The sequence below is a fragment of the Cricetulus griseus genome, chromosome 5 (genome assembly GCF_003668045.3).
Source record: "Cricetulus griseus strain 17A/GY chromosome 5, alternate assembly CriGri-PICRH-1.0, whole genome shotgun sequence".
Taxonomy (NCBI): Eukaryota; Metazoa; Chordata; class Mammalia; order Rodentia; family Cricetidae; genus Cricetulus; species Cricetulus griseus.
In genome coordinates, this window is record NC_048598.1 from 39,132,269 (window position 1) to 39,159,972 (window position 27,704).

Sequence of the window (27,704 nt, forward strand, 5' to 3'; positions counted from 1 at the left end):
CTCTGAGGGACCCCAAGGGATGTGCCCTCTGCAGACTATAGGTGCCAGCTCGCACAGTAGCTCCTGTGCTGCCAAGGTCGGGCTTGTCCATCAGAAGATCCCCCAGCTCAAGAGGAAACAGGATGGGGTTCAACTTCCCAGGCACCAAGAACAGCTCGAGGGCCAGAGGCAAGTCTGCACTGAAGACTTGGAGTGTCACTGCAAAGATACAGATGCCTAGGTTTAAGACGAGAGGTGGAGGCGGGACAAACCGTGAGGTCAAGGAACCTCCGGATTGCTGACAAGATGACTTCTAAAAGCACCAGATCTTCAGTTTATAGCACTCCCATGAAAACATTGCTGGGAACTCAAATCCGAGCAGTCACAAACACAGGCTGGACAAAAGAACCAGAACTTTATTCACAGTTAAGAAGGTCCTAATCTAAAATTCTAGAATTGAAATCCAATGTCTTTTAAGAATGGAAATCCTTAAATCCGTCAGACCAGCTGACAGGGCAAATAGGGAAAAGTTCTCCATGAAAACAACAACAAGAACAAGAACACCACAAAAAAGCAACCCAGTCTCCCCCACTCCCAGCACAGCTCCCACACCCTAAAAAAACACAGTTAAAGCCAGGCATACTTGCACACATTCAAAGTACAGACAAAATACCAAACACCCAAGGAGGCCCAGGAATCACCTAAGGTTTCTCACAAGCTCTCCAATGCTCTTCCTATTGTTCTAGATGAGAAGAGGTCAACTAGGCTGGATAAGCCTAGCTTCTCAGCTTCAGCTGAATAGCTAGTGGAGAAGACCAACACAACCAGCTAGCTGAGGCGAAGCGAGATGCTCTCAGACACGTGGCTGTGCACCTGGACACCGTGACACAGTCCAACGTTGCTCTGTTGCACCTGATATAAAATTAGTCTTTGGAGCAATTAGGAAGGAGCTTTAGGGGCCATCTTTTGAGAAAGGGTATTTTTTTTGTTTTTGTTTTTTTGGTTTTTTTTGGCTTTGAGAGTTGCAGATTGTTGACTGCATTCTATCGTCCGGACCAAGGTCTGCCTGACTCATTGGAGAATGGTTAGCATCTTTCACAGCCGTCTTCCCTGCAAAGGCTCAGCTGAGAAGTTCAGGCACCTCAGATGCTTGAACACACCTGACTACACTGATGTCCCCGAGTATGGGATGAGAGCCCGAGACATCTATTTCTCTGCCTCACCCTACAGACAATGTTTTATTTTTTCCAAATTTGTAAAATAAATAATATAATGACAGTCCAAGGCAAGGACAATTGTGAGCCTGAAATGTGTTCTGCCTCTTAACAGTGACATATTAAAGTCACACCTGCAGTTCATTCCCAGGCAAAGGAGTGACCCAAAGGGTGGGAGGTGCTGAGCAGCAAGTGAACCCCAGCACAGTGCTGGAATCACCCCATACCTCACCTTGTATATATTACAGCTTTCTTTATAAATAGTACATATTGGATTCAAGAAGCCACAATAAAAATGCCAAAGGTTGAGATACTTCTTCCATAAATAGCTAAATATTATAGCCACATGGAAACTAGACATTTTTATGAAAGATCTAGCTGCCATGATGGTCAAGAGCCACATCTCAGCCCAAGCCAGCCACTCACCCCACTGGATAAGGAGGCCAAGAATAAAACATCCACTTTGTAGTAGGCTCTTGACAGAGCTCCTCTGAATAAAAGCCGAATTAACGGTTTTGATTTCCCTACCCCCAGGCATTGGTTACAAGGGCCAATTTTCAAGGTCACATCTGCCACATAAAATGGACCACTCAGGTAAGTAAACAGGTCCAGGGGCTTGTCTGATTCGACTGCCCACTTAATGGTAGGCAGCTTGGTGGTGCCATCTCTTGGACCATCAAGAATACAAGCCATGTTGCCACATCAGTGTGGCAACCAGCGTTCCATGGCTAGTGAGAACTGGGCATTTGGACTGAAGTTTAACTCAGCCATTTCAGCAAATGTATCCCAGGGAATATGGTTTTTAATTTCTCTGTTCTTCACTATCCAAAATATATTATTTATCAATCACATCAAACCACTTTGATTAGATGACTGCCATCTCTCTAAAAAACAAACAAACAAACATCAACCGACCAACCAACAAACAAAAAAACCTGGAACAAACAGATGAGTAGCCCTTTAGAAAAGTCAGACAGTGATGAACCATGTGGACCATACTCCTAGTGAGCTCTCAGAGCTCCTCCCTTGAAGGCACAGTGTCCAGAGAGGTTGGTGGTGGCAGTGCTTCTGTGTTCTTGGCATTGCTGTGGATGTTTCCTTGCTTCCGGGACTTCCAGGAATGTGTCCTGTCCCAGTCAGTGGCTACTGTCTCATTGTCCCAGATGGTTGAAGTTTCTGTGTCGCTCAGATAGCCCGGCTGGCCTGTGTAATGCGTGGGGTAGATGAGCAAGGGCTCTGCAGAGAAAGCTTTCAAGTCCCTGGGTTCATAATACTCCTTGTACTCCGCTCTGTAACAAGAAGTGCACATGAGGGCAAGAAGCCTCGGGGAACAGGGAAGGGCAGAGGACCCTGCATGTCATCTCTGAAACCACCCAAGTTCATTTCATTTCCTGCTTTTTAAGTTGTATCATTTGTAGAGAACCTCAGGCTACAAACACAAGGGTTTTTTTTGTTGTTGTTGTTTTGTTTTGTTTTGTTTTTAAGCTTTCAAAAGATCAGTACAAACAAATCAGCAAAATGGCCAGACCCAACCTGTTGCAATTGGGTAGAACAGTTTAATGAAGGAGCTTCAAGTTAAACTCTATTGGACTCCTAGTGATAAATTGACACAGTCAAGTCACAACCAGTGTCCTGATCCTGGATAAACAAATGAAGCCTGAAACCCTGACAGCAGCAATGGGGTAAGTGACATGGAGACGGCTTGGAGGCATGCTAGTTGGGCATTGCATTCCAGTTCTTGCTTGCTGCCCTGGCTCTAGGCAATTGTAAAGTAGAGGGGCATCTTGGCCCTCCTCCAAGGGCTCCTATGGAGGATACCGATGCAGTGTCTTTGTCTGTAAGTGAAATAAGTATCAATTAAGTAACTACTAATTTCCCTTCTGTTTGAGGAGATAATGGTTTGATTCTATGTTTCTGTCAGGATTCAGAGGTAAAGCATGCCACATAAAAGATGACATGTAGCTAGTTCTATTTCTATGGATGACAGGAGACAAAATGAGCAAGCTGCATCATGGGAGCTTCAACAGCTAAAATGAAGGTCAGAATTGGACATCACTTAGCATCTGACGGAAGGAGCTGAAGTTGGAACCCGGCCTCCTGCTCCACTCATGAGTTTAGGAGACACTGGTTGAGCAGCTATTGCACATACTCTAAGGACCCAGAGTTTGTGGCTGTTCCTCCCTCCAAGGGTTCATAGCCTACTGTGAGGACTGAAAGGTAACCATCATTTACCAGACCTTTCGATAAGTGTCTGTCTGTCATAGGCCTTTGGGATTCTGAGTAACTCCTTTTTCCATCCATACCTGGCTCAGGGGCCACCTCCTCATTCCCTGATTTTCTTGCCATATCCATGACTATAAATATCATGATACATCATGATGATGTGTACATGGGTCTATGTTATCTCCAACAGGGTAAGCACCGAGAGGATGTGTACCACTGCCTACTAGTGCTACACACGTAGAGTGAGCAGAATGAACTTCAAATCTAGGGTGCTTAAGAAAATGACATTTAGCTTCAGAGATGTGAAGTCATGGAGTCAGAAGAACACACTGACAAGTAGATTCTGAGAAGATGGTGGCCCTGTGCCCTGGGTAATGAAAAGGATGTTAGGCAGCTCACCTCATCTGCCTCGTCCTTCCTGTCTGTTCAAGGGGCTACTCAACCTTCCAGGCCATGATTATAGAAGGATCCTTTAGAAAAACCATACAACTATTAAAAAAATACCCAGTTCTACCCAGGAGGCTTAATTCCTGAACAGTGTGTGCCCAAGGAACAGGTGGCCATGGCAGGAGACTTACACAGGATGCTTGTTGTACATGATTGGCAGAAACTCATCCACTGGTAACATCTTCCCGAAGGGATCAGCTCCAACAAGCTTCTGTGCTCCCTCCAAAGAGATGGCATAGCCCAGTGTCCAGTAGGAATAGTCAGCTTCAACCAGATTTATAACATTGGGCACCGCTTTCTCTGGCTCTTTGACTTGCATTCTTTTCCTACCGATGTAACTGTAAGGAAATGGGGATGAGGAGAAACGTTCCAACTTGATATTAGGATATTGAATATTTGAAGAATAGAGCACATATGTAGTTTGAAAGGATATATTTTAAAGACTGGACTGTTGTGTCTTTTGCTAAGGTATACTACCACAGAGAACTTTCCTCCAGTATCCACATTTGCTATTGGTCCTCATGAAGGCTCCATTTATCAACACCCCAACTATTCAAGACTAGTGGTCTGTCTCTAAGTCAGAAAGGGAAGATGCAAAGAGATGAAAAATTGCCTGGATGATTTCCCAGGGTTGCTAATGGGATTCCCAGCTGATGTTGCAAAGGAATGAAAGAGGCTAGTTGTGGGGATCTTCACATCCCCAGAGTTTCAACCTCGGGTGCTTTCTGTAGCACTTTGCAAGTGCTGGTGTAAACAGGATAGAAAAGGCTACGGTAGACTGTGACACAGTAGAGGACACAGACACTGAGGAGGAGGCCCAAAGTTTCCTTCTGGACAGTTTGAATGACAACTCTGACAGCTTTCCCTGCTTCCCACTCTGCGCATGCTCTTTTCCCCTTCCCACTCTGCGCATGCTCTGAAGAAGGCACCGAGGTATGCAGAACAAGAACACATTCCATCCTCAGCTCTTCTGGGGACCTCAGGCATGCGTCCTTACAGTTGCTGTCATTTCAGACTGAAGAGTCTGAATTTCTCATGTATAGTAGCAAAAAATTCTAGTGAACTTGAAATACGGTTGCAAGGGCCGAGGAACTGAGTTTATAAACTTACTAATTTAATTTCCAATTCAGATGGTACCCCAGTGGACCCACCTCCAATACAGTCCCTACACTTAAGGCTTAGGGAGCATCATGGAAGAAGGGGAGGCAAGATAGAGCCAGAGGGACAGGGTGTCTGCTATGAGATTGCATCTCCCAGGAATGACAGGGAAGCCACACCCATGAAGTCTCAACAACATAGCTGCCTAAGTAAGAACTGAGTAAGGATCACACCAATACACATGCTAACAGAGATGAGGGAAATCTCATGGGATTTCAACCCTAGTTAAGAACTACAGGAAACTAAGGAAAACTGAGAGCAGGAGAGGCTCCCCAGCCCAAGGAAGAACCCCCAGATTGGGTATCTAATACCAAGTAGTCAGCCCTGAAATCGTATACATACCCACAACATTCTACAGGCTAAACGAGTTATATTTGTATATCTAGGAATATATATCCATATATTCATATATATGTAACAACAACCTCAAAAAAGGATGCAGAGGCCATGAAGAGAGACAGAAAAGAGAAATACATGAGAGAGATTAGAGAGAGGAAAGGGAAAGGGGAAAATGATGAAATTATATTGTAATTTCAAAAACTTAAAAAGAATCTTAAAAGAAGTTACAATTTTGTTATTTTAGCTCTGTAAAATGCTTTTCTGGAAAAGCAAGTTTATTAATTGGTAGGACTACAATTTAACAGTTGACATTTTATTTTCTGGGTTTAAATGTGTTTTGAGTGTAATTATACATAGGCCTTTGAAGATAGTAAAACACCATAAACTGCTTCATTAATGGTTAGGAATAGTACTTACATGCTAAAATAGTAATATTTGGATGTATTTGGCTAAATAAAAATTTTTACTTCATTTATTTTTTAACTTTCAGTATGGTCAGAAAATTTGAAATGACATATTTGGCCCCACTATATTTCTTACTGAGGAAAACTCCCCAGATAAGTCCAGTGACTGTTTAGATTAACCCCATTTATTATTTATTTTTTCTGGAAACAACAAGGCTGCTAATTATGGATGGATGATTAGTTTTGGTGTTTGGTTTGAGTGATTATTCATTAAGGCAGTTAACAGTTCTTTAAGATCTGTGACATTTTAGAATACTCTTTTACTCTTTCCATCCTTATCAGGACAGCTGTCTGGCCTTCATGCCACACAGGAGAAGGGATGTGTGCCGAATCTCTGCTTTAGGTGTCCTGGGCTGTGTTTTCTGTGACTATCAAGTGTCAAAGTTACCTTTTTTGTGTGTCACCTGAGCACAACATGGCTTGCAGTCTGTGTAGGCATGAGGCTTTACCACAGGCCGTACAGCCACAGATACAGAAGGACTGAAGAGCAGTGACTGAAACAGTTTAAGATTATGGATCATGTGACTCAAGTCTGTCGGGGAAGGCCTCTTTTTAGTACTGATTTTGAGGTCTATTTCCTATGAGTTAGTTGGGCCATCAGTGTGTTTCTTTTTAAGATCAGAACAGGCCACTTTCTATGGAAACAGGTCTCCCACCAGAGTCCAAAATTAACTTCCCTGATGAGGATGGAAAGACAAGGAAAGCCAGGCTGTTCCAAATGAGCAGGCTCTGATTTGACAGTATTACCTTAGATACACAGCTGGGGACCTTGGGATGTTTCCGCCTCATTGGAGGGAACAGAAAGCGTTGATTATTTTACAAAGAAAGAGAAACAAAAGGAGAGAAGGGGGAGAAAGGGAAGAAAGAAGGAAGAAGGAAAAGATGCTGGCTCAGAGGCAAGAGACAAAGCATTAGCTAATACTAGTTCTGAGCCAGCACTCTCTTAGTGAGCCTGGCTTCCTGCCGAAAGCCCAGCTGCCAGGGTTTGTCTTTGTTAGACAATCCCATCCCAGTGCAGGAGTTTTCTTCTGAGCCTCCTACACCCACCTGCCCCATCAGGGACTGCAGAGGCAACCCTTGTCCTGGGAGCTGAGGTTTAAGTATGCTATGCATTAACCCTTTAATGAATGCCTCCTACTCACTCTTCATGCCCTGCCCACAGGCAACTTTGCTTTACTGGTGAAATTTCCATTGCTTTGTCATGAGGTCCCTGATCGTCTGGCCAACACCAATCTCATGAAAAAAAAATTTTCTGTTTCTCATCTTGAAAAGTAGATGGAGGTTAAAAAACAAAAAACAAAAAACAAAAAAAAACCCCCAAAAACCAAAAAAACAAAAACAACAACAACAACAACAACAAACTGTCCAACCTCTCCCTACTTCTGGAAACATCTGTGGTGTGAAAATCCAGGTACATGGGATGTGAAGCTTGAGTCGGGTCTCCTACCAACTGGGGAAATGGGCTTTCTGTACCTTGGGAAAGACTGCCTTTGAGTGCTACCCGTCTTGTGACTCACATCAGTTCCCAGTCCAGCTGAGCCTTGTCAATGTCATCCATCAGTTTCATTAGCTTCTTCTTGAACTGATGCTCAAAACGCACGTCATCCTCAATGACGAGCGTCTTCTCCAGTTCCCGGTCAATAACCTATAAAGGCCACCAGTGGGGAAAGACTGTATGAAAACTCAATACCCATTTTCATTTGTGAAATCACATAGCTCAGATCCAAGAAAATGCCTGTTGACAGCAGGATATATAGATGAATGTGGCGTAGTCATAGCAATGAGAACTAAATCAGTGTTGCAGTCATAGCAATCTTGCAGGTTAACATCTCTCATATGCAATACTGAGGGGTCACATGTTTTGTGTGGTTCCATTCACATAAAGGGAAGTACAAAGACAGGCCAGACTATGCTCTCAGATGCCAGGATGGTGATAGCCCTTGAAGAATAGTGACTAGAATGTTGTGCAAATGGGGACAACTCTGGCATATTTGTCACCTGTTTCTTGATCTAGTATTAATATGGATGTCTTCCATGTGTGCGATTTCACTGATAGTCCTTTATGATCTATGTACTTCTCTATGTTTTTGTAACATTTTTATTTAAAGCTTAAGGAAAGAAGAGATAAGCAAAACAAGACAAAACAACTGGGTCATTAAAGGAGAGAGGTCACCAAGGGGTCTGTATTCATTTATTCCTTCCCTTTTTTTTATTCTTTCTTGTGGGACTTGAGCCTTATTCATGTGCCCTGCACTCCAATGCCACCTCCGCAAGTATCTGGATACATAAGACACAGGGTCAAGCTATGGCTCTGAATCTTCTTACTTGAGAACAGTTCATTTCTGCCTGTGTGGAAAGAAGCCATCCTTCCTCACCCTGCCTCATGAGCCTTCCGTGTGACTCTTGCATGAATTCATTTGATAAATGATAACATGACAGGCATAACAAACAATTCCTGTTTGCAGTGAAGATGAACTAAGAAAAATAATGTTCGTACGCTGTGAATACCTTCACCTGCCACCATTCCAAGTAGCACTGAGACCACCATCCTAGTGTCTGTGTTGCTGGCCTTGGGCTGATGGGATTTACAAAGCAAGAGAGACATGTAAGCATACATCTGGGACAATCATAGGATCCTTTTGCATCTGGTTCTAATCCATCTGGAAAGTTCTGTTCTCCCTCCTCTTCCTCATTACCAGCCTATGATGGGGAATGTACTGTGTATGTTTATCTTATTGATTGTTAAATAAAATACTGTTTGGCCAATGAGACAGCAAGTTAGACGGGACTAGGAGTCAAAGAGGATTCTGGGAAATGTAGTAGAAAGTGGTGATCCAGGCAGAAAGTGACATAGCAAGGAGACTCATATTTAAGGAAAGGAGAAACAGGAAGGGTCCCTTTTTTGCCCCGTTCGCCTCCTCCAGTGGCAGGATGTGAGCCACCAGCAAGGAGGGACACCAATAAGGCGTCTGATAAGATAAGTCTTATAACATATATAGATTTATGATAATTAAGACTGAGCTAGCAGATGAGAAGTCCTAGTCATTGGCCAAGCAGCATTGTACCTAATACAAGTTTCTGTGTATTCATTTGGGCTTAACTTGGGTGGGCAGCTGGCATAAATCTCACACGTGGTGGTGGGGCTCGGCGGCTTTTGGCAGAAAGATTTATCGTAACAAGCCTGTTCCTTTAAAGAATTAATTACCTCTTTCCAGACAGAGAAGTGACTAAGGAAGCAGCCAATTTCACCCCGAGTTAAAGGCCTGGAGGAGTAGGGATCACGGTACCCTGGTAGCATTTCAATGTTCCAGGCCTTCAGCTGGCTTGTGTTGAGTGCCCTGTGTGACAAAGAACATGCATGAACATATATATCTAAGTCAAGATGTCTCTACTCCAGAGCGGGAAGGGAAAGAAGGAGACAAGGGGGAAGACAGACAGACAGACAGACAGACAGACAGACAGACAGACAGACAGACACACACACAGAGAGAGAGAGAGAGAGAGAGAGAGAGAGACAGAGAGAGACAGAGAGACACAGAGAGAGAGAGAGAGAGAGAGAGAGAGAGAGAGAGAGAGAGAGAGAGAGAGAGAGAGAGAGAGCATGTTTCTGTAGAGCCTCTCCATACAGGGAGAAACACTTCTCAGTTTCCTATAACTGCCTTGATGCCCTCCAGGTCGGTGGACCACAGTGACACTATGAGCACGATGAAGGTAAAACGGCCTCTTGTACATGTGTACATCCCCTACAGTGTCCAACTTGGTTTTTTTGTTTTCCATTGATTTTTCTAAAAACTTTGAAGAAGTACTCTCCTAATGAAGGAAAAGCAATTTATAGGCACATTACATGCTGGAAGGGCTGAGGACAGGAAGTAATGAGAAGAGAAACCATGCATATGTGGCATTCCTTTGGATCTGAAACTCAAACAAGGTCTAAAATAAAACATTGCTTAAACTTCCCAAATGGAGTAAAGGTCTCTTTATAAAAGTAACGAGGCACTGGTGAAATGGCCACCATCAGGTTTCCAAAACTCTGGAACCTAACTAAGGTCCTACAATAAACCACGGCGTGTTTGTTAAGGAGAACAGCGGAACCTATATGCACAGTTAGTTTTGTAGGCTTTCTAGTTACCTTAGTTGAACTACTTTCTCCCCAGGCCTACACCATCCTTAAACACCAGCCACTCACAAAACCATAAGTTGTGAGAACTGGGATCAAGTAGCCACTGAAAGTGCCAGGGTGGACTGGGACCCCTGAGGACTTGTCCCCAGGACACTGTCCCTATTTGAGCCAACAGTCTCCAGAAGTGCTATTCTCAGAGCTTGTCTTTATTGGACTGGACTCTGGGTTCATTCCCCGTGACTAGCCCTCTCTGCAGGTTATCTGTCTGATGGTTTTAACATTAGAGTTATAGGGGCAGCATTACCAGTTAGGTCTCAGGAGTGGCTACCCAAAAAGTTCAAAGGAAAAACTGAGGACTAAGATATTTAAAATATGGGTTCTTAAGAATCTCTATCTCTGAGAATCTGTGAGACAAAACTATACTCAAGGCTGTAAACTTTCCTAGAAAAAAGTTCCAAAGACGCCAGTCTCTCACTTTAAGCCTTTAGAAGTCAGGAAAAAGGGTAGGGAAGGCAAATGGATTCAACACTGCAATCAACAGCAAGGGATTTTAAATAATCCAACTACATGCTGCCCACAAGAGACAGGATTTCGATTCAAAACACAAATAGGTTGACAGTAAAAGGATGGACAATGATACATGATGTGAACGGTAGCTGTAAGAGAGATGAGGGGCTATATTATTATCAGAAAAAAATAAACCTGTAGAGAAAATATATTCTAAAGACAATGAGAGATGATAAATCATTTAGGAAGACATAAAACTTACATATAAATAAAATTTTAATAACACTATAAGCCAATTCTCACACAACAGGACACATAGACCTTTAGCTTCTTGGTTTGTTTGTTTGCTTCAGACCTGAACACGATTCCAAATACACTCCCTCTATTACATGAGAGGAAACTGGAAACCACCACAGCTCTGAGAATGGACAGAGACAGGGCAATCATATGGAGTGGTGTGAGACTCAGAGGTCACTGGCTGGAGAGTGGCCCTAGGCCCAGTCAACAGGTAGAAACAAGCATCCCTGGTACTACTGGCATCCTCCCAAGCATCTGTCCTCCATGGCCGTGCCCCACCCCCACCCCCAAGACTCCCTCTCAGTCAGAGAAGGCACCACCCTGCTCCAACCACACCTGCAAGGAAGACTTACTTCCCATCCACGGCCTCCACGATCTTGACCTCAATCTCCTGCTCATAGAGCGTGCGCAGCATCCGGTCCCGCCTGTCCTTCCTGCGTTTGAGGTTAATCATGAAAATCTAATGCAGGAAGCAAAAGGAGAAAGATACACAAGTGACTCAAGGTTTATTTTAGGTTGATTGAAAAGCTGAGCAAAACAAATGTCAGGACCAGAGGGGTCTGCAGAATAAGGAACGGGAAGAAAGCTGTGGTACAGTGTTGTATTTCCTTATTAGGCTCATGGTTTGTGTGTGTGTGTGTGTGTGTGTGTGTGTGTGTGTGTGTGTGTGTGTGTGTGTGTGTGTGCGCAAATGCTAGTTTTCACAATGGAGATGATTTTTAAATGCAGCCATCAGAGGTGGCCTTACCTGCTGTCTCCCTGATATTTAGTGATAAATGCATTCTCTCTACTCTTGAGAAAATAAAGTTAAAAAAAATACCACCCCAAAGGCCAAAGGTGAATTAAACTGTATGCACACAGCCCTGCTGGGGAGGAAGTGGTTTGCCAAATGGCTAAATCAAACCAAGTGGCTGAATGCATTGACATCCTTGTGTTTTTGATACTGTTTCTTGCTGTCTGTCTTAGGCCTGTTGCTCCTATGCCTCAGTTTCCTTATTCGGGAATTGGGACCACGTGGCTCTACCCCATGAGTACTGTTTGGTATCATCACAACTCACATCCTATAAGGTAAGCTTTACATCTTTCAAGAACTGAGAAAAATCTGAATCTTCATAGAGTGACTTCGAGGATGAATGTCAAGATCTCAGTTTCTGAAGATGGTTTGTTTGTTTGTTTGTTTGTTTGTTTTGGTCAGAATTCTTCAGCTCTCTAGAGCTAAGAGAAAAAAGAAATTGAAGAAAACAAGGCCATTCATTACCTTGGGGGCTACCCTTGACAGAGGAGTGAAGTGCAAAACATAGCTTGGGTATGAGTTTTTGTAGCGTGCGCTACAGAGGACATCTGCTGGCATGTCATGTTTCTGAGTGAGGGCTGAGTGCCCCCATACCCCTCACTTTGACCTGTCAATGCCTGATTGACAGCAGTGCTAATACATAGACATCACAAGGCAACTAAAGCCTGGTGAACATGGTTGCAGGTAAGTTAGCACTTTATATTCGTTTGCTTAGTTAGTGTGCATAGTGTGTAAAGTGTAAATGCATGGCTGCAGGTGCTATGGCGCATGTGTGGAGGTCATAGGACAATCTACAGGAGTTAGTTCCATGTGGGTCCCGAGGATCAAACTCACGTCTTCCAGCTTGGCAGCAGCTTGGTACTTTTTTTTTTCCTCCATTTTTTAATTTAAATTAGAAACAAGATTGTTTTAAATGTCAATCCCAGTTCCCTCTCCCTCCCTTCCTCCCCTGCCCCCCACTAACATCCTACCTATCCCACACCATTTCTGCTCCCCAGGGAAGGTGAGGCCTTCCATGGGACATCTTCAGAGTCTGTCCTATCCTTTCCGATAGGGCCTAGGCCCTCCCGCGTGTGTCTAGACTGAGAGAGCATCCCTCTATGTGGAATGGGCTCCCAAAGTCCATTCCTATGCTAGGATAAGTACTGATCTACTACAAGAGGCTCCATAGATTTCCGAGGCCTCCTCTGACACCCACGTTCATGGGGTCCAGATCAGTCCTAAGCTGGTTTCCCAGCTATCAGTCTGGGGACCATGAGCTCTCCCTTGTTCAGGTCAGCTGTTTCTGTGGGTTTCACCAGCCTGGTCTTGACTTCTTTGCTCATCATTCCTCCCTCTCTACAACTGGGTTCCAGTTCAGTTCAGTTTAGCAGTGGGTGTCTGCTTCTACTTCCATCAGGACAGCAGGTACTTTCATTCACAGAATTATCTTATCCATCTATAAATTTATCATTTGAATAAGGGCCTCTTGCTACAAGTGGTAATGAACTGATTTTGAATATTAAACAATTTGAAATTGGGAGATGTTAGCTGCCAGTAGGAATTTATGTCCTAGTGAAGGTGAAACCTACAGGAACAGGGCAGAGGACACTCATTTCCTCCTGATTAAGCAGGGGACACGGCAGAGGACTAACCCTCTCTGGGTGACTCTGGGGAAGACATTTAATGCCTCTGGGTCCTTAGCTCTGCTGTCTAGAAAAAGAGGTATTTGAACAAAGCCAGCCCTCAAGACCTGTACGTGTGAAAACTTGCATGCATCTGTCTTATGATAAAGTTGGCTTCATCCTTTAATCAGGGTGGGGCTCAGGTTATACTGTATTAAGAGCTTTGGCTCAGTGATCATCCTGAATGTAATTTAAACTATATGTTTTAGCTGGATCAGAAAAGTTATACTAACTAAGCTTTCAATTTTCCCTTGCAAAATAGTCTTATCTCTGTCCACACATAGGTTCATGGGAGCAGCAGAACCCTTTTACGACATCTCTGTGTGATGGGGCTCGGCAGGCGTGTGCAGCAGGATTTGACTCCTTGGTTTACCCAACTAGATAATTACTAATAAAACAAAAAGTCATTATTTCTGTGTGCCATATATTGGGGACTTTATAGCTTAAAGTTCTGTGTTCCTTCATGCTTCGTTTTCTCCCTCTCTAAAATCCTGTCAAGGGCTATGTTCCATTCCCAGGTTTTACAGACATAGGAAGGAAATGGCATTTCCCCTGCACAACCAGGGAGCCACCTGGGGTCACCCGAGGAGACAAAGAAAAACAAAACAAAATAAACAGAGAAGCATCCAATAAAAGTCCCCTGCAAACCAGAGGCCTCCAGTCAAGGAAGCTTTCAGTAAATAATAGTCTTGTCCTGGGCCCTGCCAGGGCAAGGGCAATAAAGTCAGTAGCCACGAAGGAAAAACACAGACAGCTCACTCATACTTAGTAAACAGAGCAAAGAACTGAGTGCCAAATGCAGCCAGACACTAGCAACCAGGTCACAGTATGGGAGGACAGAAAAGGCCTCTGACACCCCTTTTCCACAGCCCATGTCTGCTGCAGACAGAGAGATGATTATCCTGGGCTGTGGAAAGCCGAGTCCCTGCCCGCCTCACTTTCTAGGGCTGGCCTAACACCAGGCCTTGCCCATGGCTGAGCCAGATGGTCCAGGTTTTGTTTCATTTGCTGCGATTTGGTACTCACAGAAATATGATTCCAGGAGGAAAAGGGGAGATAAGGAAAGACACTTGAGCGTTCTCTCCTAGGGAATGAGGAGAGTTCAGTGCCCCATGAAGCAAGAGCTGCACTCAGGAGGAGCAAGTGGGAGGGAAGAGGAGGGAGAGGAAGGGGGAAGGCCCACCCTGGGGAGGGCTCACCCAGGTAGGGCCCGCCCACCCCTGTGGCTCTGGTCAGCCCACCCTGGTAGCACTGTTCAGTTTTGAAAACTATATACTAATTTTAGTAAATAGAAATAGACTGAATAGAGTCTATTTATACTTAGCTACATTTAAATTCTCTCCTTTCTCTGCCTTCTGTGGAAATAGCATGATCACTATTTGATACTCACTAAGCACCCATTCCTACTCTTGGACTTCTAGCTTCAATTCAGTTTTGTAGAACAGTTTTGTAGAACAATTCCTAGTCCCTTTAGCTGCTCCTTGGGATGGACATGTTTTAGGGCCACAGATGTTAATGAGATTTGGTGTTTTCCTCCCATTAAAATGTACTGAGTTCAAAGCACAATGCTTGTGCTTAAATCCCTCTGGAAGAATTCTGTCTCAGTTTGTGGACTTCTGGCAGGTCATAGCACTGTCCAGACCACAGAACTCCTCAGTACTGGCCAGCAAGCACATTAGGGACCAGGAAGGTCTCAGAGACACAGACTCGCAATTTCAGCCCTGCTGACCACCTGTTTTTTTTGTTTTTTGTTTTTAAATTTAATATTTATTATATATACAGTGTTCTGCCCAGGCCAGAAGAGGGCACCAGGTCTCATTACAGATGGTTGGGAACCACCATGTGGTTGCTGGGAATTGAACTCAGGACCTCTGGAAGAACAGCCAGTGCTCTTAACCTCTGAGCCACCTCTCCAGCCCTGCTGACCACCTGTTTTACACACTACCAATAAAAGTGCCTTTTTATGTCCTTCCTTCCTTCCTTCCTTCCTTCCTTCCTTCCTTCCTTCCTTCCATCTCTCCCTCCCTTCCTGCCTTCATTCCTTCTTTCCTTCTCTTCTGCCTGTCCCTTCCTTACTCCTTCCTTTCCCTCACCACTCTTTCTCCCCATTTCCCTCCCCCTTTCTCTTTCTTTCTCTCTTCCTTCCCCTCCCCCTTTCATTTGTGGTGCTAGGAACTGAACCCAGGGCTTCACTTATCCTAGGAAAGTGCTCTACCACTGAGCTGAAGTCCACCTCTGCTTTGTCCTTTACACACTTACAACCGCACAGTAGATATGGCCCTAGGGAACCACCAAAAGTTCCTGCCTGCCGAAAGACAGAATTTTAGAACGTGTTTCTCTCTTCATTTGTCCTTTCAACTCTGTCCCCCAACCTTTTTCCATGGAAGAAAAGCAGAAAGAAAACAAAGCATTGGGTGTTCTAGAATAGTTTCCATGCACTCACCTATGGCAGAATAAACTCAATGTCTCCAGAACTTAGAACATATAACCAATTTACCTTACTCTTGAGCCTCAATAAAAAAGTACATGGCAAATTCACATTCACATTTTTGGCACGTTTTTCTATGATCCTCCTTTGTGAAGAGCAGAAGATAGAATGACAACAAGCCCAAGTCCTCGGGGCCTTTCCAGCGGCCAAGCTTGCCTGCTTGCTCTCAGACAGGTGTTTGTTCTTTTTTCTCAACATGAACACACAAGTCTGCACTTATGTGAATACACACACACACACACACACACACACACACACACACACACACACACACGAGAGAGAGAGAGAGAGAGAGAGAGAGAGAGAGAGAGAGAGACTTTCTACCTCATCAAATCCCATCTTGTCTGGATACTTAGGGACAATTGACACAAACGGGGAGGGTTCCATTGGAGGACGGTCAACTGGAAGACAGAAGAACCAGAGTGCTTTGTTAGAGAAAGGGTCAGGGGATAGACCTGTCCCAGCACACTAGGCTCTAGGCCTGAGACCCATGCTTGACAGCCAGGGCAGGGACAAACAGTTGTGCAGTTCCTCCAGCAGCTCCATCCATTTCTTTATTCCACATCCTGTCATGATCCCTTTTTCTCATCTCTCCCTTGTCTTCTCTTCACCAATCCCAATCAGCCTGTGTCCCTGTCATTGCATCAAAGTGCTTCTTAGGAAAAATGATGGCATCTCTCTTTCTATTTCCCAACTCCTTTCTTGAGAGGGTCTCACTCTGTAGCCCAGGATAGTCTGGAACTTGCTATGCAGCTCAGGCTGGCCTGAAACTCTTGAGCCTGCTGCCTTTCCTCCTAAGTGTTAGGATTACAGCATGAGCATCTGGTACAGTGTTCTAGTTTGACATTTCCAAGGGTCACTTCTTCATCCTCATTTCACTTGGCTTCCCAACAGCATTGGGCTCTTTCTCAAAACATACCTCCTTATTAATTCCCAGCTTTCTGGCTGTTAGTCTACTCTGGGGATCTGTCCTCCTTTGTTTTACTACACAAGATCACACTGCTCCTTGGCTTCAAACAGCCTCGTGGTGTTAATGAGTCTCAAATGTCTCTTCAATGGAATCTCTTCCCGGAACGCACAGATTCCTATATTTACTTATCTCCTGGCCTCTCTATTCAGACATGCAATAAATACGTCAGGAATACATGATGAAGTGAAGCGTTTTTGACTCAGTAAGTTGTATGGACCAAAATATTGGAGTCATTCTTAATTCTCCCTTTGCTTTATGGACTGCCTCCAAGCCTCTGTAAGTACAATGAGCTCTGCCATTAACATGGGCCTTAAACCTGTCTGTTTCTTATTACTTCCTTGCTACAGCTCAAATCTCAACCACTAACATCTCTCAGCAGGATAAATGCATTAATCCCTTACACTCTAGTACCCACACCACAGCTTAAGTGATCTTTCGAAATACATAAATCACATCACACAACCCTATGGGTTCACATTGCTCTTAGGATAAAATCTGAATTCCTTGCCACGGCCAGTGTGTTCTGCATCCATCCATGACTTCATCTCCCTCTACCCAGCTCCTCATTCCCCACCATGTTGGCCTCTGGCCCTGGAACACTCCCAAGATTTCTCCTCTCTAGTGGTCTTTATATGTATTGTTCTTTCTGCTTGGAATTCTTCCCCCACAGATTCGTGTAACTGCTTCCTTGATATATTACCTATCTCTCTGATGGAATATAAGTTCTTGATGGCGAGGTTTTGCTTGTTTTGTTCATTGCTGTACTTCGTTATTATGGGAAATTATGCACTATGCATGTGTTGAGTGAATATTTCTAGCCTGACCTTTTATTCCCCCTAAGACCTTCATTGGTTCTTTAGGATGGATATTCTACTTTTTCTGGACTGTCTAATTAAGGACCATATCAGTCAAGCTACTTCAACTTCTTAAACTTTACTCCTAATATTTTAGCCCACTTTCTTCCAGGATGGAAATTCCTTGTCTGCTCAGCCTCTTTCCTCATCCTGTAGTGTCCTGACCATATCAGTCCTCTTGTTTGACCTACCCACTTCTCCCCAAGATCACCTGAAGAAGCATCAGGGCTGAACGTGATCACAGAAGCCACAGTAACTTTTCTCTATTCTAAATTCTCATTGTCTTTGCATTGGCTCTGTTCACAGCACACCGTGCTGTTGGTGTGCTTTTAATATTAGTCCTGTCTCCCCAAATGAACTGTGATCTTCTGAAAACCGAGAGTTGGCTGTAAAATGTTTGGACTTCCTAGTACCTTTGTGGAGTGACTCTTATCACAGGTATGGATCCCACATCTATTCATTGAAGAGTACATGTTCCAATGCTTCAATCATTATTTTCCAATAACTCTCCCAGTAGTTGGTTTCTACTGCCTAGTGAATATCCTGTGTGGTTTGATATCTCATTCACCTCTAGTTAGAGATTTTACAGCCCTGGATCCCCGGTCACTCACTCATTGCTTCTATCTGCACATGGATGAGGTTCTCAATGTCTTCCTGCAGTGTCTGATGGGGCTTCAGAGGAATGGGCAAATAGCCATAGTGCTCTTTGTTGCAGAGGTACATCTGAATGCCTGAAGATTTGAGAGAACAAAGTCAATCAGTTAAAAACCACACTTCTTAGTAAGGGAGGGAGACTGGACTGTGGCTGACACTAAGTTCAACACTCAAGCTGAACAAATGGGTTGTTTAGGGGAACTGACTATAGAGCTTTACAATATTCTTTTATTAAACAATTGAAACAGAATTGGGGGTTCTTCAAAAGCCATGGACCATCCTTCAGTCCAGAGGAAATTTATTTTTCTTTCTGAAGAAAAAGCCATTTGTGACCTGAAATGAACACTGTAAAGGCATGGATCAGACAGGAAGAAGTGTTTCCCATTCCAGAGAGCAGAACGGAACAGTCTAATCCATCTACAGGAAATAATAAGAAGATGAGGAATGAAATCCATATTTGACATGAAAGCACACAGGGAGATCCTATGAGGCTGACAGATTATTAGAACTAAATCCAAGCACACAAAAACAAAACATTTAAAAGATACAAAGGAAATTTGTAATTTCCCATGATTCTTCTTGGTTTTATTTTTTTCCCCTGTGGCTGGCACGGATTTGGAGTGACCGATGAACAAAATTCTCAAAAATAAGTCCATAAAGGGACAAAAACAACCCTTCCTATCAAAGTTTGTTAAGAACCTGCAGTGTGGTAGTGCCAACAATGTCATAGTTCTCTTATATTCAGTTCTGGTATTTTCAGCCCCCACCAGTGAACTTGGAGAACTAAAAAGAACCTCTGTTCATCCAGACAGTTAGGAATGAAGACTCAGGATGGTCTCATAGTTCCAGCAATGGCACCAGCTTACTTAGTTACAAGGACACACTGGCAAACTTCAAACTATGCACCCAAGCCCCTGACTTGTTAATTGCTATAATCACTGGTGTTTTCCTGAGGAAATTATCCACATTGTGACATCTTTATTTGGGGCAGATGAAATTTCCAGCAGTCAGTTACATCACCCACCAAGCCAGGTGAAGCTGTCTTATGGGATTAGCAGAGAAGAACAAGGAAAGAAAAGGGCCTTTGTCCTCCACCTTTGCTGATTCTGGTTGGTCTCACTAGGTGCTGTCACCTCTGCTGCCTTCTTCAGTCGAACTCACTAGCTGTACTATTTGCTCACACGAATGTTTCTGGAACTACAAACCAGAATGCAACTTCTTACAAAGTTGTAATGAATTAAGAAAGTAGAAAAAAAGACTCAAGTTTAGGTTGCCTCTCTATTCTAGTTAGACAAACCCCCTTTAACCATTTAATGTCCCAAGGCTTCCATACAAAGGTCATATGATACCTAGCCAAACTATCCACCAAGTGAGCAGATACAAAAAAGGCACTTTCAGATATGAAATACAAGTCCATAAAATATTTACCTCCCATCACACTTAGCTCAGCAAGTTACTAGATGATGAGGAAAGAAGAAAAGAGAAGGTGTGTAAGAAGAAGGAGAAGGAGAAAGATCACCATTCACAAGAAAGACTCAAGACACAAGAAAGGTGATACAAGGCAAACTTAGGTCCAAGTCAATGGCTGTGACAGCTCTGAGATTAGAGTGTATCAGAAAATTTTAAGACAGACATCTTAGAATCTTCTAACATGCAAAAAGGGATGGCTGTTAATTATGAATACTCTAGAAGTTTGAGAAAATAAGTAATTGGTTTTCAGTTTTATTAGTGATCTCTGTCTCTTTCACATACACGGGGGGGGGGGGGAAATTACTGTTTGATAAAGGAAAACTTTATAGTGATCTGGTGTTTTACTCATGTGATTATAATAAAAACCGGCAGCATCTTTTAAAAAATTTAATTTTATTTTTGTGTATTTGTGAGTGACTATATGTATGTTTGTGTGCCACATGTGTGTGTGGTACCCAAAGAGGCCAAAGGCTGGCATAGATCCCCTGGAATGGGAGGTACATGCAGTTGTGAGTCAATTGTGTGGGAATTGGGGACCAAACCCAAGTCCTCTGCACATGTTCCTAACTACTAAGCCACTTACTCACGCTAACACTCAACATATTAATTGCATGGAGAGGACAAGGAGATAAGGAAGAATGTGTTTCCACATAAAGGTCAAAGGAAAGTGAGCTCACTTATCATCATCTAAAATGGAGGGTTGCCTGGGTGGTGGGGGGGAGGCTAAAACAAAGAAAAGAAGAAAGGTGCATGCTACTTAAAAGCAGATATGCATATATATTTCTGTACCCATTCTCAGGAGTGACACACTGGGAGTACTCATTTTAATAAATCATAGGTCACTGGGCCCTTTCAACTATGTTCATGGATAATATGATTTTAAAAAATGAGATTCACTGGCAATTAGATAAAGTCTCTGAGATTATTTTGCTGTAACAATTTCTGGTGAATCTTTGGGAAGGAGAGACAAGTGTTGTGAGGAAAGGGCCTTGTTTTCCTTAGGAAGACACCAAATGCTTTCCTGAGTCACATACACCTAAACAATGAAGATTGATGAATAATCTCTTCCCTGGGATGAAAAATCAGACTCAGGCTGTGATTGGCCCAGGGCCACACAGTAAGTTATTAGTACCAAATCTTTGTCCCCAAGGGCTGGTTCCAACTTCTCTCTCTCTCCACCTTGAGCTTACAGCTTAGTGTCAGGCCATTAACCTCTGGGACTGCCATCCTTACACCAGAATGCATGTGTGACTGCCACAACTGATGTCCCTGAGGTAGATCAGCCTTCCTTCCATGTACTACTTATTTGGATCACAGTGGATTATTTGGAAGCTGCCTGGCTAGTACAGAGAAGGGCTCCTGTGGTCACGATACAGAAGTCTAATTCCTAGCCACATGGAAGCTAAATTCTTGCCCCTGGCCTCACTATTGCCACAGAGACTTGTCTATGACCCTCACGGTCCTGCTTAGTACAGAGAGACAATTTGCTTCTTTTGGTCCATTTAAAAAATTATTTTCTGATGGATAATGCACATCCAGAGAATTTTGGAATAGTGGAAACAAAAGAATACCAGCCATTTTTCACCAAGTCTCTCTCAAGGGAGAGAGGAGTATTTTTCTTTGAACTTGATGAAGAAAGGGAGAGCTTTGAGATGTGCTAGGGGCTACAGGTAGCTCCCAGGTTCATTAGTCCTTCTTCTGAAAACATCAATGAAATATGAAAACATTAATGAAATATGACCTTAGAATGCACAGCTGCAGGCAGTAGCCTTCAGTAATTCTCTCTTGGCCTGTTTGTGTAAGCACCATTAATCTGGCCCTAAGTGTTCATAGGTGTCAAAACTTAGTTATGTTTCCACAGCTAAGGATCTAAACTCCACAACAATTATAAACTTTAACACAATGCCAGACAAAATTGTAGGGCCTCTTTCATTTTCCACCTCTAGTTTCCCTCAGATAATTTGCCAACAGCTTTGGGCATCCATATCTGCTTTTAATAACCCAGGTAGCCTGACTGGTGAACAGGCCATACAAACAGCAAAGATGAAAATTCCAGGATAGCCTGCATCCATTTTCCAGGCCTAACACTTGGATGTTAGTTTAAAATAGACATATCATCATTTAACCCCTGGGTTGCAAGGCTATCTTGTGCAATGGGTATAAAAAAGATCTGTTTTGCACTGACCATCACCATAATCATAACAGCTCACTTCTCCTTGTTTCCAACTCTGAAGCAAAGGCTTGGCAGAACTTGCTGGAACAGGAAGGCCCTGCCTCTGCTTCTGGCCTTGGAGAAGTCAGAGCAAACCACACATCTAGGAGAAGCTTTCATTAACATGGACACGAGAACCTTCGTGCAAACTTCCAGACCAATGAGGAGCTCCCTCTCCTTTACACAAAGTTCCCTAAATGCCGCCATCAGGCTAAGCAGTCTAAATTATCCTACCAAAGAGGAAAACCAGCCTTACCGTTTCTACAAAATATACTCTTTCTTCTCAAATGTACATCAGTGAGTGGGACATCTATGTCTTGTACATCTTGCAGCTTGGATCTGGGTTAACATTCTCATCTTCCAGCAACCTCCCCAGATGCCAGGGATCGTTGCAAAAATCATTTTCACACAACCTAGTTAGCCACCATGAGTTTATTTCACCATCTTCTTGGTTTCTAAACTCATTTTGTTAGAGGCTAAATAGGCCCTGGCTGCTGTCAGGAAGGCCTGAGGTTCTTAAGAAGGTACCTTAGTAAAGCCAGGAGTCATCCTGAACTACTTTTGTGAATTAGTCTCCCCAAGGGAATGAGAAGAGGAAAAAGAGGCAAAAAAAGAGAGAAGAAAAACAGAACACCTTTCCTTCCTATTGGCTTGGCTTTGCCAAGAAGCCCACAAAATCCAGTGGCCATAGTGACTCACCAGGTACTTAAGTCTGGTTTCGAATTTCCTTCCACTGAGATGGAGGCTGGGACTGCTGACTACCTCCACTATCTGTTCCTGAGAGTGAGAGAGTCGGGTTTATGACCACACGGAAAGGAGATGACATTCTGAGCCTCCCTCCAAGTTAGGGAGTGACCTCTTGTTAAGTTCTGGCTAAGGAGACATGCACGTGTTCAACTTCTGGATTTCTCTCTGACAGGGGCAGAGTCCTATGTATAGTTCAGTTTCTGCCTAAATGCATAGAGCATCCTTGGTGATGAGGGATCTTGCATCCTACATTAAGGGCAGTTATTAAGGGCAATGCATCCTGAATTATGAAAAGTTAGTAAAGAAGGAATCTGGGCTGCTAAGAACTGTGGGACAGAGCCACTACAGCGGCACATACTGTTTTTGAGAGGAAATAGTTCCATTTGTGAAGCTTGGAGACTTTACCAGTATTGTTCTAGGTTCCAAATTAATAGTAGGATTCTTGTAATTAGAAACAGCAATACCATTAGCTCTAGAGAGTCAGTGAAATTTTCAAGACTCTCATTATCATGTCTGCCCATCAACTCAGATCCTTCCCAGAAGGGACTGGAGTCTGTGTGGAGCCAGGCCCTGCTCTTGATCTTTGGCACTCAGGAACAGCAGCACAGAGGATTCTGGCATGGTTAGTACAAACAGTTTATCGTCTCTCAGACTTGAAATTGAGACTGAGGTGTTTTTAAATATGCACAGGACACAGGGGCATGCCTTTTGCAGTGTTTCTATGGCAGCCTACAGCCAAACACAAACAGTACCTGCTTGCCTGCTGGAGAAGGCAAAAACAATGATGTCATCAAAGGTCCAGGTGTAGTCCTGGTGTGGAGGGTAGAAAGCCAGATTGTTGGAGGCCTCTTTCCTGAGGTCAATCAGGAAGGTGGAGTGGACCATGGGGACGGGGAAGCAGCCGATCCTCTTCCACTCTCTAATCTGAAGGTAGTCTGGTGTCCGCTTATAGAAACCCTGGAAGAGAGCAAATAGACAGACTATGTTCTCTCACTGGAAGCATCACCATCCAGTCATCTGCCATCACAGGTCAACAGAAATCTCCAGACTGTTTCCTCTCTCCTTATCCTGAACTAAGAATTTCTGAATGTGCTCCAGAAATGAATCTGCTTTTAAAACACAGAGGGCAAAGGAACCATTTTTTACCCCATTTCTGTTGATTTAGTAATTTCACAAAGTGTAGTACATGTAGACTTATGATAAAATATGAAGGATTAATATTGATATAAAGGGGATAGAGAAGACAAGTATGAACACATGTCTGGTTCAAGCCTTACCTCAGTTTCTTACTGTTTATAGATGTCTCAACTTTGCTATGCCTTTTCCCCCAGCTCTGAAACAGGCAGTTAATATTATCTACCCCAAAGGTTTTCTTTCCCTACACAACTAAGCAAGGTGGAGCTATGAAGTACTTAGAATAATGTCTAACATTAAGAAAGTCCCAACCATGATTGACTAGCATTGGAATGACTATGTTACACTTGGCTAATGTTTTTGAAGCATACATTATTTCCACATATATCTTCGGGACTTTTTTCAGTGCAATTGCTGGTTTGGTATTTCAGTGAATTCTTAACAGCTTCACATTTTGGGGGGAATTCTCCCCCCCCCCATTTTAACACTTTCTCCTGCATGGGAGCATGGGAGAATCTATCCTCTCACTTTGTGGTTTTCAATTATTTTGGTATGCATCATTTTGTTTTCCATCCAAATTTAATTTCATTCAACAAATCCCCATGGAATGCCTGCAGTAATCCAGTTAATGAAGGACAGTTAATCAATGAGATGGTACAGGACTATCCCATGTGGGATGTAGAATCTTGGAGAGGACATCTACTCCAGTGGTACTAGTCACAAAGATCATGAAAACATTCCAGGAAGAAGGACAATATAGCTCTCTAAAGTGTGTAGAAGCTTTGAAAAGCATTTACAAAACATGCAATAGGAGATGGGGGCCCAGTGGGATGACTGGAAAGTTTCACAAGACTACCACCGCGGGGCACGCAGCGCTCATTGGATACTCAAGTTTCTAAGTATTCCTTAGGCACTCCTCCTCCTTTATGGTGCATTTCTGGTTGTGATATCAGCACCATGCAACAGGCACTGCATCTCCTTCCACTTCTGTGGTACCCTTTTCAGTGTGTAGAAGAGTTAGCTGCGCTGCTAACCCCATCACCCCATATGATAAAGCCAAAGGATCATAAACAGAGACTTGGGAGATGTGAGTCTTACAGTCATCATAACCACTTGCTAGCTGCTTGACCTTAGAGCACTGGCTTCCCCTAATGCTTCAGCATATGGGAGCTCTTTAACGGATAATGGGGACATTGATTTTTCAAAGGGCTTCTCCCTATAGACTCAGGCTAATACTGTGAGGGGTGACATGCTTAGGATGAGAAACTTGGAAGTTTTAGGAGGGTGATGAACCATTGACTATCCTCAGAGAGATGGTACTAAAGGAAGCAGAGAAAAAAGACAATTGACAAGCTTCCCAAAGAGAGGTGGACACGATGGTTATATCATTCTTTCAAAAGAACTGAAGTTTATTGATAATAGGTGCTGCTCGTTAGCCAGGCAATGGCAATATGACTTTGTTTTGGATGTGTTTAAAGGTTCTGGAAAGTAGGGCTGCCTTGAGCTTATGAAGTCATTGGCCATTTCCCTTCCTGTCCAAGTTGAAAATGGACTAGGGTGGAAGAAAGCCAGAAACAGATGAAGATGACTATAATTGGCCAAGGCTGCACAGAATTGAGTTTTGCTCTGCAAAATAGATGAGCAGATTCTTCCTACTCACTTTTAATAAGGAACCAATAGAAACTTGGGAGCTGCAGTTGCTAGGATAACCTCCTCTCACCGCTGTTGCTGGTGGCAAAGCAGAACTCACTCAAAACAAGCCTCAGGTGGCCCGGCACGTGCAACATTGTAGATTGTTAATGGAGAGTTTGTGCTAACTTAATACAATGTTTTCTCCAAAGAACTGAATAAACTTTTGAATAAACTTTCTACACATCAACTTGTTGTCTCCTTCAAAAACAAGTGGATGGTAAGAATCGTTCAAAAATCTCTTAGAAACAGGACTCTAATTACAGAGAAAGAGGAATTCCTGGTCTAGTGCTATGTTGGGACCACTGGTTATTACATTTTCAGCAATTTTGCAAGCCATTTGAGATGCTGGCAGATTAAAATATGTAAAAGCAAAAGCCATGTCAGCCATTACCATTCATGTGAGAATTCCTTGGTTTTTTAGACAAGGTGTTATAATGTAGTTTAAATTAGCCTTGAATTCTTGTTTTCTGTTTCTGTTCTGATTATTTCAGACAAGATTTGAGGTAGCCTAGGCTCTGACTTCCTTATGTAGTTGAGGATGCCTGTGAATTACTGATCCTTCTTTCCAAATTCTGGGATTATAAACATTCACAAACATGCTCAATTAGCCTTGAACCTCTCCCTCCCCCGCTCTATCCTTCCAACTCCTCCCTCCCTCCCTCCCTTCCTCCCTTCCTCCCTCCATCCCTCCCTCCCTCACTCCTCTCTCTCTCTGTATGTATGTATGTATGTATGTATGTATGTATGTATGTATGTATTCTGTGTATCAGTTTCCTCTGAGATTGAAACATTCTATCCTGTAGGGAATTCTCAGATTAACCAATGATGGGGGATGTCCTTCTGTACATATGTTTCCCTTATTGATTGATGAATAAAACACCACTTGGCCAGTAGCCAGACAGAAAGTATAGATGGGGCTACTAGATGAGAATTCTGGGGAGAGGAAAGCAGAGAGGAGCCTTGAGAGAGACACCATGTAGCTACCAGAAAGATAGCACTCCAGGCATTCTCCAGTAAGATAAGGCCATGTAGAAAAACATAGATTAAAGTTATGGGTTAATAATTAAGAGAGAGCTAGCCAGTAAGAGGCCTAAGCCATCAGCCAAACAATTTATAATTAATAGAAGTCTCTATGTTTACTTGGGATGAAAAGTCTGGGGAACCGAACAGGGCAGAAACCCTTTCTGCAAAGACCCTGAGACCAAACTTCCAGTTGCGTGCAATAAGCAAAAACTCCCCAAGCTGCCTGCAAGAGGTTTAGACCGTCTGCAATACTGGGATGGGACACTCTCCAATCTATTGAGCTGCCTGCAGGCTATACAGTGTGCTCCAGGTTTCCAACTTTTGGGCACTGCCACCTGTGCTGGAGTGGGCTTTGGTGATGTACTGTTTTTGAGTTATTTCTGCTCCTGTAACTAACCATTACCTTATATTTCTACGAGAAATCTCAATAAAACTTAAGATTCACCAAGTTGGACTTTGGTGGTATCTGTTTGTTTGTCTGTCATGGGTTTCCTATCTGGGGTGAATAGATGTATGTATAGCATCTCCCCAGGAAAAGTCTTGTTACACAACATGTGTCTGTGTGTATATGCATGACTGTGTGTGTGTGTGTGTGTGTGTGTGTGTGTGTGTGTGTGTGTGGTATATACACCTGCTTTGGGCGGAAATGCTTGCACCCATGAACACATATAGAAGGCAAGAAGATTTTAGGTATCCTGGTCAATCATTATCCTCCTTATTCTTTTAAGACAGGTTATCTCTACAAAGTGAGTTCCAGCATAGCCAGGGCTACACAGTGAAACCCTGTCTACAAACAAACAAACAAACAAAGACAGGTTATTTTAATGATCCTGGAGTTGGGCTGGTAACCAGTGTTCTGCAGTGATCTTACTGGCTCAACTCCCAGTAGCACTTGGGTTATAGGCACACATGGGATCATGCCTGGTCTTTTACATGGGCAGGTCCTCATGCACACACAAGAAACACATGCCATTTCCCCAGCCCTGATCCCTGGAATTCTTCAGCCTCCTGCCTCCAGCCTCCTGAGTACTGGGTCACCATGCCTGCCTTGCTATGTATTTTTAATAACTACATTATCAAGTGGCTATATTGCAGTTCTTTGTATGAAAGGAGTATTTATATCCTAAAAATTAGAACATGCTACAATTAGTGTCCCCTCTGCAAAAGCCAGTTATTAAGTATCCATCATACTGTTGGCCTCATTCCTCATCCAAAGCCAAATCAAACATAAAAAGAGGGGCAAAACTTAGTTCTC

At 43.3% G+C, this 27,704-nt stretch overlaps 1 protein-coding gene across 1 annotated transcript in view; it reads right to left on the reverse strand.

Annotated features, from left to right (window-relative positions):
• Positions 1-2,205: 2,205 nt before the first annotated feature.
• Positions 2,206-27,704, reverse strand: part of Colgalt2 (collagen beta(1-O)galactosyltransferase 2) — an 87,901-nt gene continuing 62,402 nt past the window's right edge. Inside the window, exons 5-12 of the mRNA XM_027417379.2 lie at positions 23,353-23,557; positions 18,129-18,248; positions 16,018-16,094; positions 11,102-11,208; positions 9,030-9,162; positions 7,342-7,469; positions 3,995-4,201; positions 2,206-2,482 (exon numbers count right to left, since the gene is read on the reverse strand). Of these exons, the coding sequence (XP_027273180.1) occupies positions 2,206-2,482; positions 3,995-4,201; positions 7,342-7,469; positions 9,030-9,162; positions 11,102-11,208; positions 16,018-16,094; positions 18,129-18,248; positions 23,353-23,557 (1,254 nt within the window). The remainder of the gene's footprint in view (positions 2,483-3,994; positions 4,202-7,341; positions 7,470-9,029; positions 9,163-11,101; positions 11,209-16,017; positions 16,095-18,128; positions 18,249-23,352; positions 23,558-27,704) is intronic.